The following is a 12,183-nucleotide window of genomic DNA, read 5'->3' as shown; positions in this document are numbered from 1 at the left end:
TTTGTTCATTCAATCTGGCTGGGTCTTACGGTATGATAGAAAACTGCACTTCATGCACAAAATGTTTGCCAAGGCGCATCACACAAACTGTTTTAATCCCAGTAACACATTCCAAGGGCTACATATTTACCGGAAAGTGATAAAGTGGTTGAATTAGTGTGAAATCACTGCCTTCATTTAGAGATACTAAATGCATAGTGCATATGAGTGGTTCATTAAACCCTGACGTCAACAGTATTTTCTGCATGACTACCGCTTTTATATAGACTGTATTTTGTACATGTGACACTTTCCTTAAAGAAGAACATTTTTCTAATATTCCCACTGTGGTGAACACGTCAGCATAAATTAAAATCTCAAACAATAAAACCACAACATGCATTTAAGAAATCTTAATATCTACTCCTTTCATTTCATGTTTCTGTCTTCTTCAAAATGTAGGACAAAAATTATGCTTTTAATATTTGACTTTTTTTAACCAGGACTGACTTTAAATGGTAATGATCTGAAGGTTGTGGTCCATATTTCTTTTTTGCTTCCTACATTAAGATTCAAAGTTTTAGATTGACAAACAAGGCTGATTTTCTAAGTCATTCCTTAAGGAACAAGATGGGCAGCTACTTGATAAGAAACTCTGAATTGTGATGTAAAGAATGACCAGACAGCCATTTGGAGGAGATAAGCTCATGTCTTGTTGAAGCACTTGTGGAGTGAATGGCTTTCCTGATGTGTGGCTGCTTGGATGCTTTGAGTAATAATGTTATGACAGACTATTCGAGCAGGAGAAAGCTCAGTAGAAAACCTTGAGAGATACTGAAACAACTACTAGAAAGTATATCCTACAGTATACACTTAGTAAAGAAAAAAACCTCTCTGATAATAGCTATCGCCTGTACTGTCTGCAGAACTTTTCAGGGCACTTTCACTTGGCCTTTAAAAGTTCCCACAATCAAGTGTAATCACTCTAAAGTATCTAAGAATGAAGCTCATCTCAGAATAGAAAGTGATTACAGCGTCCCAGTGATTAATAATTAATATCATGTTTCTATCTCGCCCTCAGCAGCACTGCAGACCTTTTCCCATTAGTAGTGCGGCTGATTTATTGGCTGTTGTTATGGCTGAGATAAGCTTTGGTTTGATCTAAGATGTGATTCAGAGATCCAAGTGTATATTGCATCCATAAATAAATAAATAAATAGAATGTTATATATAGTTTTGGCATGGGGAGCCTGCTTTCATTATTGTAGCCCTTGGTCCCTTGTTTCCATGTGCAGGAATATATTAGCAGCCTCTGTTTTCCATCTGATTGAATGTACGTCTATTTGAAAATGGAGCAGAACCACATGGAAAAGAAGACCAGACATTTCAATTAAAGTAAAAATATTCAATTAAAGTAAAAATACACTCACACAAAAATTATTGAAAGGCTTCCTAAAACGCTAAATAGACTTTTGTTATTTTAATCATCTGTTAATAGTATCTACACAGTTTTTAACATTGTCCTTTTCACCGTTTGTTCAGCGATCTTTAGTTTTAAACTTGTGAGTTATGGGTTACTCCTGAATTTCCCCCAGGGGATGAATAAAGTATCTATCTATCTATCTATATAAAAGTGTTTTTTTTACAAGGCTTCTTTGGTTTGTTTTTTAAGAGATGAATGGGAGGCTGAATTTGAAAAAAGATGCTTCAGAAATCCTTTTTTTGTAAATGTACTATTTCTGTAAATGCAACCATTCATGATAAACCTGTAGAACATAGAGCATGTTTAATATTAGTTTGACCCTGCACATATAACTTAACACGGCAGAAATTGAACATGCCATGCTTCACTGCTCAATAAAAAAAAGGGCCTGCACAGTCATTACTTCTGACTACACTTTGAAACATTGGATGAGATGTCCATTATCTTCTTTTATAAGCAACGTTCTATGTGCACTAGTTCAAACTAATCTGTCATCCCCTTACCCTGTCTCAATACATCCTCAATATCAAACTGTACAGCCATTACTTACACAACATTAAGCCATCAGAGCAATGTGAAACATTTTATCAGCAGCTAATTAGCTGTTCCTGAATTACATCAAATAGCCTGTTAGCAATTAATGACACGCTGATGAATACAGAAAGAGCTTCATTAGCTGATCCCAGGACAGCATGGAGAGAATAGACATTTTATAATTATAATTATGAAATATGATATAGTGACAAATTAGTCCTTCTACTTGTGTGGGGTTTTTTTTAATCTAACTTATCAAACCTAAATGTAATGTCTCAAGCCAGAGGTGGTTTATGTCCCTGCTCAGGATGCCACACAGTAAATCAGTAGAGGGCTGTACAAGTAAGCATGTGCAATTATACCATCCACTAACAGTCACAAAACATATAAATACTATCATATAATACTTATAAATTGAAACACAATATGTTCTAAAAAACAGGATTAACTGAACTCAAGCTTTATTTATATAGCATCTTTCATACATTCAAACATGCAGCCCAAAGTGCTTCACAAAGAACAGACACAGAAAGAAAGAGATTAAAACAATAAAGGAAGGTGATCCAATTATTAAAAAGGATCAAATTAATAAAAATAAAAAAAATGTAAACAACAGGGAGAAAAATCAGTAAATTAATAACACATGGTAAAAAGGTTGACTGAGATGGAATAAAAACAAGAGATCAAAGAACTGTGAAAACAATGATAAAGAAAAGTTAAAGTTGTAGAATCTCTCCTAATTAAAGGCAGATTAAAAAGGTAGGTCTTCAGTTTAATTTGAAAAAGGCCCAGAGAGGTCACCGGTCTGATTGAGTTCCACAATTTAGGAACATTAAAAAACAGAAAGCTCTCTCCCCGATTCTTCTGCGGGTCACATGAGGGACATTTAAAAGGTATTAGGATGCAGGGTTTTGCTTTGACAACATAACATCCAGGTAGTATGTTTTCAGTGAGTGCACTGTATGGGGGGGACAATCAGACTGTCTTTAATCTTTGACTCAATAGTTCTAGTGTGGGTCTCCTAAATATAATTCTGAATAAAGAAATTGTTCATACTTATGTTTGTACATAAGAAAACTTGTTGAGCAGTGATGTTCTTAAAATTGTACAAGTTTGAAAGGAAATGATGTCACTTTGAAGGCATGTTAAGTAACAACAGCTTACTGTGGTGTTGATCATTTTAAAGCACTTTAATCCAGAATTGTCATCACACTAAAGTAAAGCCAGAAGAAGAGTAGCAACAAGGCCATAAATGTGAATGAACACTGAGGAGCCTCTAGGTCTCCAGTGAGTTCTCTGAGAATATCAAAGTGCTACTTTCTTGCAGCATTTCTTTGATGCTCCCTGCAGACTGATCCCCTTCCTGAACACAGAGCCTTGCTGCTCCACAGTCTTTGATACGAGACAGGACGGTCACATAGAGTTTTTCTGGACAGTCCTCCAGGATTAGAGACCAAACTTCTGAGGGCAGGAGTGCTGCTGAGGCTGCAGCTCACCTCCCCCTCCTCCCCTCTGGCTGCTTAAAGTGCAAGGGATGATTATAAAAAAGTAAAACACTGTATTATAAAACTTTCTATTTGAATAGTTATTTGATTCGTTATTCTGACACCCACTCTGCAGAATCCCTGGACGTGATCTTACAAATGCAGTGTTTTGTTTTTCTCCTCTGTTGGTGCTGCACCATCTAATGAGTTTGGAGACACCCTGCAGCGATGCACCCACCCACATCTTCAGAAATTAAAATGATATTTGCATAGCTCCTCAAACAGTCATCACACTGAACAAACACTCACATATGGCATTGCCAACTCACAGATCTGTGCACAGTTATGTTATCAGATCAGATTCAAGCTAGCAAAAACTGGAGGAAAGACCCTTATCCGAACCAAAAATCTAAATAATGAAGTGATCCAGGAGCACTTGCACCAGAAACCTTCATTCTCAAAGCACTTTAAAAGAAATAGTTCTTCCTTAAAATGCCATTCTGCTTTCGCTTTTTGAAAATTCGTTATCCTTGTCTCAGTCCCGTCCCTCTTTGGGCCATGCTCATTGTCTACAGATTAAAGATTTATTAGGCTCACACTGATAAATATTTCAAACAAGTAGCAGGTGCAGCTATACAAACATTCTTCCTATAAGCCTCCCTCAGTTTGCAAATGTTTGCTTGCTTGTATAAATAAAACGATTTAATTGGTGTTTAAATAATGTACTGGATTCTGGAATGAAAATGTTCAAGGACTTTTCAAAACAACAAGAACAGATATGCTTTTGTTTCCTGCACTTGGTACACCACTCTGTGAGGTTTTACATCACGAGCAGAGGGTTGGGATGAATAGACATCAATGTGATTGTGTCAATTAGAGAGACGAACAACAGAGTGACCTTGCTTTGCATCGACAACAGAGAGTTGCAAAATGTTGGAGAGAAAAACAGTATGGATTAGATTCAGCTGGAATGTCTGAAAGGACCACGATAGATCAAATACAGGCTCAGTAAAGTGTTTGATTTTTTTGTCTGCACTCAGAGTTGAGGTTGTGTTTGCTCAAAATCTTTTTAATCAAATTGTGGAGCAATTTTGGATTGAAATGGATTTTCAACAAAAAGATACATTGCATTTTATTGTCTCACACTTCTGAATGCCAAACTGTATATCTAGAATTAAACTCTATGAAAAAGATACTTCCTTGGAGTTTAACAAAACCAGGTCACAACCACTATCTACACAGATGGACATCAATCCAGTGTGAGTGCAGTGAAAGTTTTGTACAAACTCTTTTATTTTGCATAAATACATTACAAACCAGAACGGTTTACAAATTCTGTACACTTTTTACTCAGCTAATGACGATCACTTGAGGTTTCTACACCAATTGCTTTCATTATAACATCACAACACTGTTGGAAACCCACTGATTGCATAGATAAAACAAATAAGCACCTTGATTGGAAAGGAAACAGTGTAAACGTTAGTGGGTTAGCTCATCTGACAATTCTTCACTTTTTCCAGTTGAATTTGCGCCCCCGAATATTTTCTGGCCTCAAACCTCCGCACAGACTCATTTGTATTCAGTGCACTCCAGACTCCAATTGGCATGTTGTACCTCGGAGTGCAGGTCTGACACCCTCTCCCAGAAGGAAAACTGTAAGCTGGGCCACAAGAGCTGCAACTACTGGAGATATGCCGGGAATCTAAAAGAGCTGCATACCGTAAGGTGAGCAGAAACTGTAAGGAGTCTGTGTCGTCCTGAAGATTGAAAAGTGCCATAATATTATTAAAAGAGGGATTGAGCGTTCTAAATTGAGACCTAGAAAGGTTCGACTGCAGAATCAAATTATACATTGACAATTTTGTTTGCTTGAAAAGCAGCTGAAAATGGAAAATTCTGGGTGAAGACTTAATTCAATAGTATAAACCATTAGTGCCAATGCATTTACATGGCGCTACATCTGATACAAATCCAGCTTTTGCTATCAAGACATTAAAGCATTAATCTTATGACTAAATGCATTAAGAAAATGTATATTCTTGTTGCATTACTTAAACCAAACTTGCTTTCGAGCTCCTGGGCAGCTGCCCGCCTCCTAATACCACTCAATATCTCTGATTCAGCAGATGCTTCTGTATCTTCACATGAATCAAAATGCTCGGTCAATGATGGAGGAAAAAATGTGAGAAAGTTTTAGTGGGGGGGGGGGTGGGGGGGTGGGGGGGACACATCAAGATGCTGAGAGAGAAAATGAAGGCAGAAAAAATAGACTAAAGTTTGACCTTGAACTACACAGTCAATGTTAAAAAACAAAAACCAGCTAACAAGACAAACTGGGGGGCTGTCTATGAGATCCTAAGAGAGGACATAGAGCTGTCTTTAATATATGCAACAGAGCTGGTATTTCTGCCAAGCAGAGATTAAACAATGCAATTAAGCTTCATGGCGTAACCTGATAAGCCTACCAATTATTTGCCAGTGGGTGTCATGACAACACAGACCCCACTCCAGCCCGGCGTTCTCAGTCTCAGTCATGACGCTGTGACTGCAAAGAGAAGAACCCTTCAGACAGATGGGTGGGACAATATTATATCCTCTTGACTATGAATGTTATCATAGTATGGGATAAAATCATTTGCAGTAGTAGTTCTACACATTACAGTGAAGAGAGGAAAAGACGAGCTGTGTCAGTCCGTGTCAAGTCAAATACATTTGTCCTATTCTCTGTGCATGGGCTGATAATTAGTCAAAAATAATATGCAGTAATATAAAACATACAATTACATCTGTACAAACTGTCTAACCCTAATGCAAAACATACAAGCATCTACACAGTCACATCTCAAAAAGAGTCCTAGTTATCTTAACCAGTGTGAAGCCCTGATCTACTCATCCTACTTCATTTATAATGATACAATATACACACACACAGATGGCACAGCTTTGACATTGAAAAAATAATGCATATGGAAATATCTTTCTTTACTCTTATAGTGTGGCCTCGCTTTACAGTCATGGTTATAAGCTCACATCATTGTTATTCTTTCAACATCACCTCTATGTACAGGGACAGCTTGCTGCACGAGGAGGTGACTGAATGGAGAGTAGTCGTGTATGTGTTGCTTACATAAGATACGTTCAAGTTCAAGACAGTGATGAAACTGATTGTTACAGACATATCAGGATGGTTCTGGAAGAGAAAGGTTATTGTTGTTGTGTACGGGGAGGAAGGTTGCGTTTTCCTTTATATTACAAACACAATGTTGCATACAAAATTGACCTATTCACAAAAAGCAAGCGAGTACAGGGTACTCAATTTATTCACATTTTGAAAACTGATTCTTAGTTCCTCTTGTTTTGAAATATGTTTTGTGTTGCCATTTTATAGATTATATTGCTATTTTGTATTTGTCTATTTTGTTGTGCGTTGTGTTTCATAAAAAAAATATTACATATAACCTTGATGATGTCGTAGTGATTTCAATGAGCTTCTTTTTCTTTTTTTACTTAAATCATGTTTAACACAAAGCCTGACTTAGAATCTAAGGGGGTGGAGCTTGATATACAGATCTGTTTGATGAGGTCAGTCAGTGTCCACAAGAAAGAGTACAAAAGACACTATCAAGTTGCATAATGGGAAATGTAGGAACCAGTGGATTCGTTTTGGGGTTGCTTTTTTTTTGCAGGTGAACATGCTTCGCCTTCAATCTATTGCATTTTTAAATCTGTCTTATTAGAGTTTCTCCAGTCTATTAAAGGTCACACATTATGCTAAATACATTATACCATGTTTTTCTAACACTAATATGTGTTTCCAGTCTGTCTACAAACCCACCTAATTAGGAGAAAAGTCAATCCTCTCTGTTTTTCGCCAGCTCCACTTTTCAGAAAGTGTGCTCAAACAGGCTGTTTGGAGATTTTCCCTCATCTTCATTCTCGTCATTCTCACTAAACTATTTGGCATGGTGCGAGAAAGCCCGAGCCGCCCAAGCCCTTCCAGAGAGGGGCGCGGTCAGAGACAGCTCATTTGCATTTAAAGCAACAGACACAAAAACAGCGTGTTCTGAGCAGGGCTGAAATAAAGCAGTAAATAGGCCTGATAAAATACAGGATCAGAGTGGATTTTTAACAAGAAACTTCACACACATGTTTTGGGGAGCTCTGAGACTTATTTAAACTGGTTGAAAAGGAGAATAATATGTGACCTTTAAAGTGTATGATTAACTCAGTGCAGTACTTCCATTAACATCAATATGTAGTTCTAGCAAAGGTTTTGAATTTTAGTTACAGCTTGATGGTATTATTTAGTCGATTTTTTTATCACTTGATCAAATTGATCACCTAACATATAACAAAGTAAAGCGATTTATTGATAGATGAGCAAAATCTGAAGTAGACAAAGGCCAAATATGGTCATTTCGAGTCTTTGATTCAAAAAGAAAGCAGTCCTTCTGGTTATATTTTCTTGGCTACAAAAAAAAACCAGGCGTATGTATGCTTTCTTGTGTGATACATGATATATGCCATCATCGTTTAGACATATCTCTTTAGGGTTGATTCCTGCCTCGTCTGTGACACAGTTATGGTTCAGTCAAAAAAAAAAAAAAGGAAGACAAATACATGCAATATGACTGTAGGCCTTCATTTCTTATCACCATATCACATTCCTTTTCGACAGTTAAATCAGCACAACAAAGTAAACACCATGGTTGATAAATGGTACCAATTTCCAGATGATTTTAAAGACTGGACTCTCCAGTGACTGGATGGCAGCTATTTCACCATCAAACAACAAAATTAGACAACTCTTATGATTTCAGAATGAGATGACAGACTTATTTACACACAAATTGATATCCTGATGTACAGAAACTCACAATCAGGACAATTTCTGTACACATTTGGATTAAAGATGGGTATTCTAAAGTTGGCATCCATCCTGGTCTTTACATCTGAGTTGAAATATGTATTTTTTCTTGTCTTGGAGTGTTGCTGTCACACATGATTCATCATCTTTCATCTGGCAGTTGTTGGGGATGTGAAAATGGCAGGAGACGGCCGTTTAAACTGAATGGAGAGTGTGCGTGTTGACAAGAAGGCATTCACAGAGAAAGCGGTTTATAATATCAGGGTTTCCATTCAGGCTTCTCTGCAGCAGCCACAGAATATCAAACAGCATCTCTGGTTCAGGTTTGTGCACAGGGGAGTGTGATGTGTTTTTCCTCTCTGTTCAAGTGTTGAATGTTTTTTCAGTTTTTTGTTTTTTTTCAGGTTTATTCTGTTGATCTTGGGACCTGTGCTAGATTTCTGTCTCATTTCAGTGGTGCTGGAAGTTGGGCAGTCATTGCTGGCTTCTGTTATTCCAACTCTTTGCTGTGGATGTACAAAGGACTGTGATTGGAGAGCTCCTGAGGGGCTCATAGCTGCATTGTCAGAGACGGGTTCGGCGCAGGACTCGGCCAGTCTTAGACAAAGAGAAAGAGAGAGAGAAAAGTCACTTTGCTACAGAGGTCAAAGGCGGTAAATATTGAGTTGTTGAACAGTTAAAAACTGGAATAAAAAAAACGACAAAATGAAGCATGAGCATGTGAGTATTACATTTATTTTATTTCCTGAAATGACTGGGGACATGTTTAAGGGTAATGTGAAGAGCGAGCCGGTGGAAACACAAACTTCCAAATGTAGGCAAGATTTAAAAATCTGTTTTTCCTAGAAGAAAAACAACAACATTTTGGCACATTTAATTTTAATCTATATATTCTTTCATTTAAAGTCTGTCTTTTATTTCCTTAAGAATATTTTTTTAGATAACAAGAGAATAAGAGTCCTAACCCAAATATCACATCTCAACCTTCCTGTGCATTTAAAGCATCTGGCCTGTTTTATTGATATTCCAGTTGGATTTGAAAGGTTCAATAACTTGCATGTGATTTTCACAGGGTGCTTTGGCTTTGGAATGGGAGGCTGGGAATTAATAGCTGTAGATGTGGGGAGGGGCACCTAGAAAACACCTACATACAGGTTTGAGAATATGTGCTACATCACAGTTTAATAAACTAGATGTAGTTATTCAAATGGAAAAGGTTTCCTGGGGGTTCCAAGGATGTGAAACATTTATCAAGACAATTTGCTTTTTCTAATCTGTCAGTTTCATTGTAAAATACAGAGATGGGACTGTACAGGACTGAGTGTTGTTTTTTTAAAATTAGGTCATAGGCAACATGCAGCAAAGTATGAAAAATAAGACTTTGATTGTTTAAACTTACCGGTGTCCATCTCTTCTACCTCCATGTTGCTGCATTCAGATAAAGAAAGAGGACATCATAAATATAGAAACATGGTTAAACTGTAAATGTGTGATTATTTTATTACTCAGTTCTTTGAGTATCTTCTCATTCGTAAATAGAATCTGTCAGAGCACACAGTCTGTGTCTCTTCAGTCTGAGAAGCACTCAGAGAAGGTTCAAATGACACAAAAGAAAGAACTCATAACATTTACATGAGGTTAAATTATTTAAACACCTCAGCACCGAGCTGTCACTTACATAATAGTCCTCTTTCCTCTAAGGTCTCCTTTCATTTAGCAATCCATAATACAAAATCAAGCGTTTAATTAAATCCAGGTGTAAAGGTTGAATTTACGGAGCTTCTGTTTGAATCATTTTCTACTTCTCTTTCAATTAGATTCCTCACAAAGGCCTAAACCCTGACCCATGCTCAAAGTCCTCATTAAAAAATGAGTCTACTGATGTGACTGCTTTTGTTCGAGCTCAATTTAGGGAACAATATAAAGCAGTGCTAGCGCCAAATCAGAAGCTGTAGTGTTTTAAGAGAAATGAAGTTAACCAGCAATGCAAGGACATCAAAACTGGCCAATGAGGGAACTTTAAATTCAGACACTCTTAAATTGAAGATGAAACAAAGAAGGAGAGAGAAACAGCAAATTAAGGTTTGACAATGTACATGAAATAAGCAAATTTGCATTTCATCTACAGAAATAGAAGACAGTAAATGTCAGGTAGTGTTTTTGGATGAGACAAGAATCTGAAGAGCTGATCTATGCAGGTCACTTTGCTTTATTTTTGCTTATTTATTATTACAGACCAAAGTTGCAGAACAGTAATGCTCTCCGTTTTTTTGCAGAACGTTTTTTATGTTTTGTTTTTTTACTTAGCATTGTAGCTTTTGCTTTGAATTTGTTATCAAGCTGTCAAAGATGTTTCCATCTGAGCACTGGAAAAGGTTTCAAGGGACGAAGACAACAAGCCACTGCTGCTGAACTAAAAGCACTCCCAAATGTATTATGCAACACCAAAGGAGTGTCACAGGAAGCCATGACAACTCAATGTCATCCTGAGTCTTTGTAGTTTCAGGACAGATCTTCTTCTCCAACATTTGCGCATCTTCACAGCTGAGCTCCTCATCATGCTAATCTCTGCAGAGCAAGTCCGACCTAATACTCTACAAGTCGTTCAGCTATTCCTCTAGCATTTCCGAATCTGACTCTTCCCTAAGTGTTCCGCAAATCCACAACCATGAGCCACACTCCTGACTGGAGGTCAGCATCTCATCCCCCCTGCTGACAACATCGTGGGTGATGATTTGCTTTCCTTGTTTGATCTCTCTTCAACCTGAGCAAGCTTCCACATTCTGTGTTTTTAATCTCTGCCTCTCATTTATTCATTTGCTTTAACTGAAGTGTTTTATCCTCCCGGCTAACACACCGATCTGTGAGCCGCAGGCAAGACAAGCTAATGAGCAGCTTTCTGTTAAATGTGAGGCGCTCCATCCCACTGCTGCTCTCTCTTTTTCTGATGGGATAATACTGCTCTGCAGGAGACACACACACCCACATGCACACACATCAGATGGTTCTATAAGACACTGCAGGGCTGTGCAGAGGGCTCGCACACTCTCTGGACCTCAGAGCCGCCAGTTTGTTGTGAATAAAAGGGCGTTATTCAGAGCTTGGATGGGTTTTGAGGGTATAAGTATCATGTTTGTTTTGTGTACAAAAACAACAACACAAAACACTACAACACAAAACACTTCCTCTATGTGTCCATGTGTGTGCATGAGCAGTTATAATGCAAAAAGACTTATTGTCATCACACCTTCATGAGCCGAGTCTCACACTGTCGCCTCTCTCTGCAGGAATCTCACAGTCATGAAATGACAATTTCACACACTGTCACACTTGGAAAGAAAATGGAAATTGTTGTGCTGTAATCTCAGTTCTGTGATCAAGTGTTGATGCAGTGTGGACGAGAGGGCTTCCTGGCTTCTCTGTCAGGAATGGTGGCCATCATGTCGGCATGGAAGGAAGTGAGCATGTCTATTTCCTTCACTGGTTCAAAGTGGCAGAGTGAGTTCACAAGAGTCCAGAATCTTCTACAGTATATTACATTAGCTTAGTCCTTGCGATAGCTTGTGTTTATTGTTTTGTAATGTAGAAAAATGTAACAACTGAGATATGATTATCATAATCATAATCCAATAAATAAGACTAGTAAATAAAAGAGGCAAGTCGAGAGCAAGTTCGAACAAGTTCAAACCAGGAAATGCTACAGAAAGAGGCATTGAAATGATTAATGATTATGTGACATAAAAGAATGTGTTAAAAATACAAAAAAAGAACTTAAGGAATTAAATTTTGGCCTTGCAGAATGATGATCTTTGCCACATGATTCTGTTCTCAGT

General features: G+C 37.7%; 1 protein-coding gene across 2 annotated transcripts in view; it reads right to left on the bottom strand.

The window, feature by feature from the left end:
* Positions 1-4,744: 4,744 nt before the first annotated feature.
* Positions 4,745-12,183, bottom strand: part of si:dkey-71h2.2 (low density lipoprotein receptor adapter protein 1) — a 42,521-nt gene continuing 35,082 nt past the window's right edge. For both annotated transcript variants that reach the window (XM_020638869.3, XM_020638868.3), the window contains exons 9-10: positions 9,750-9,778; positions 4,745-8,947 (exon numbers count right to left, since the gene is read on the bottom strand). In XM_020638869.3, the coding sequence (XP_020494525.1) occupies positions 8,901-8,947; positions 9,750-9,778 (76 nt within the window). In that variant the 3' untranslated portion in view covers positions 4,745-8,900. The remainder of the gene's footprint in view (positions 8,948-9,749; positions 9,779-12,183) is intronic.

The sequence above is a fragment of the Labrus bergylta genome, chromosome 15 (assembly GCF_963930695.1).
Source record: "Labrus bergylta chromosome 15, fLabBer1.1, whole genome shotgun sequence".
Classification (NCBI taxonomy): domain Eukaryota; kingdom Metazoa; phylum Chordata; class Actinopteri; order Labriformes; family Labridae; genus Labrus; species Labrus bergylta.
Note: the sequence above shows the minus strand (reverse complement) of the source record. Positions and strands in the feature narration are given on the sequence as shown.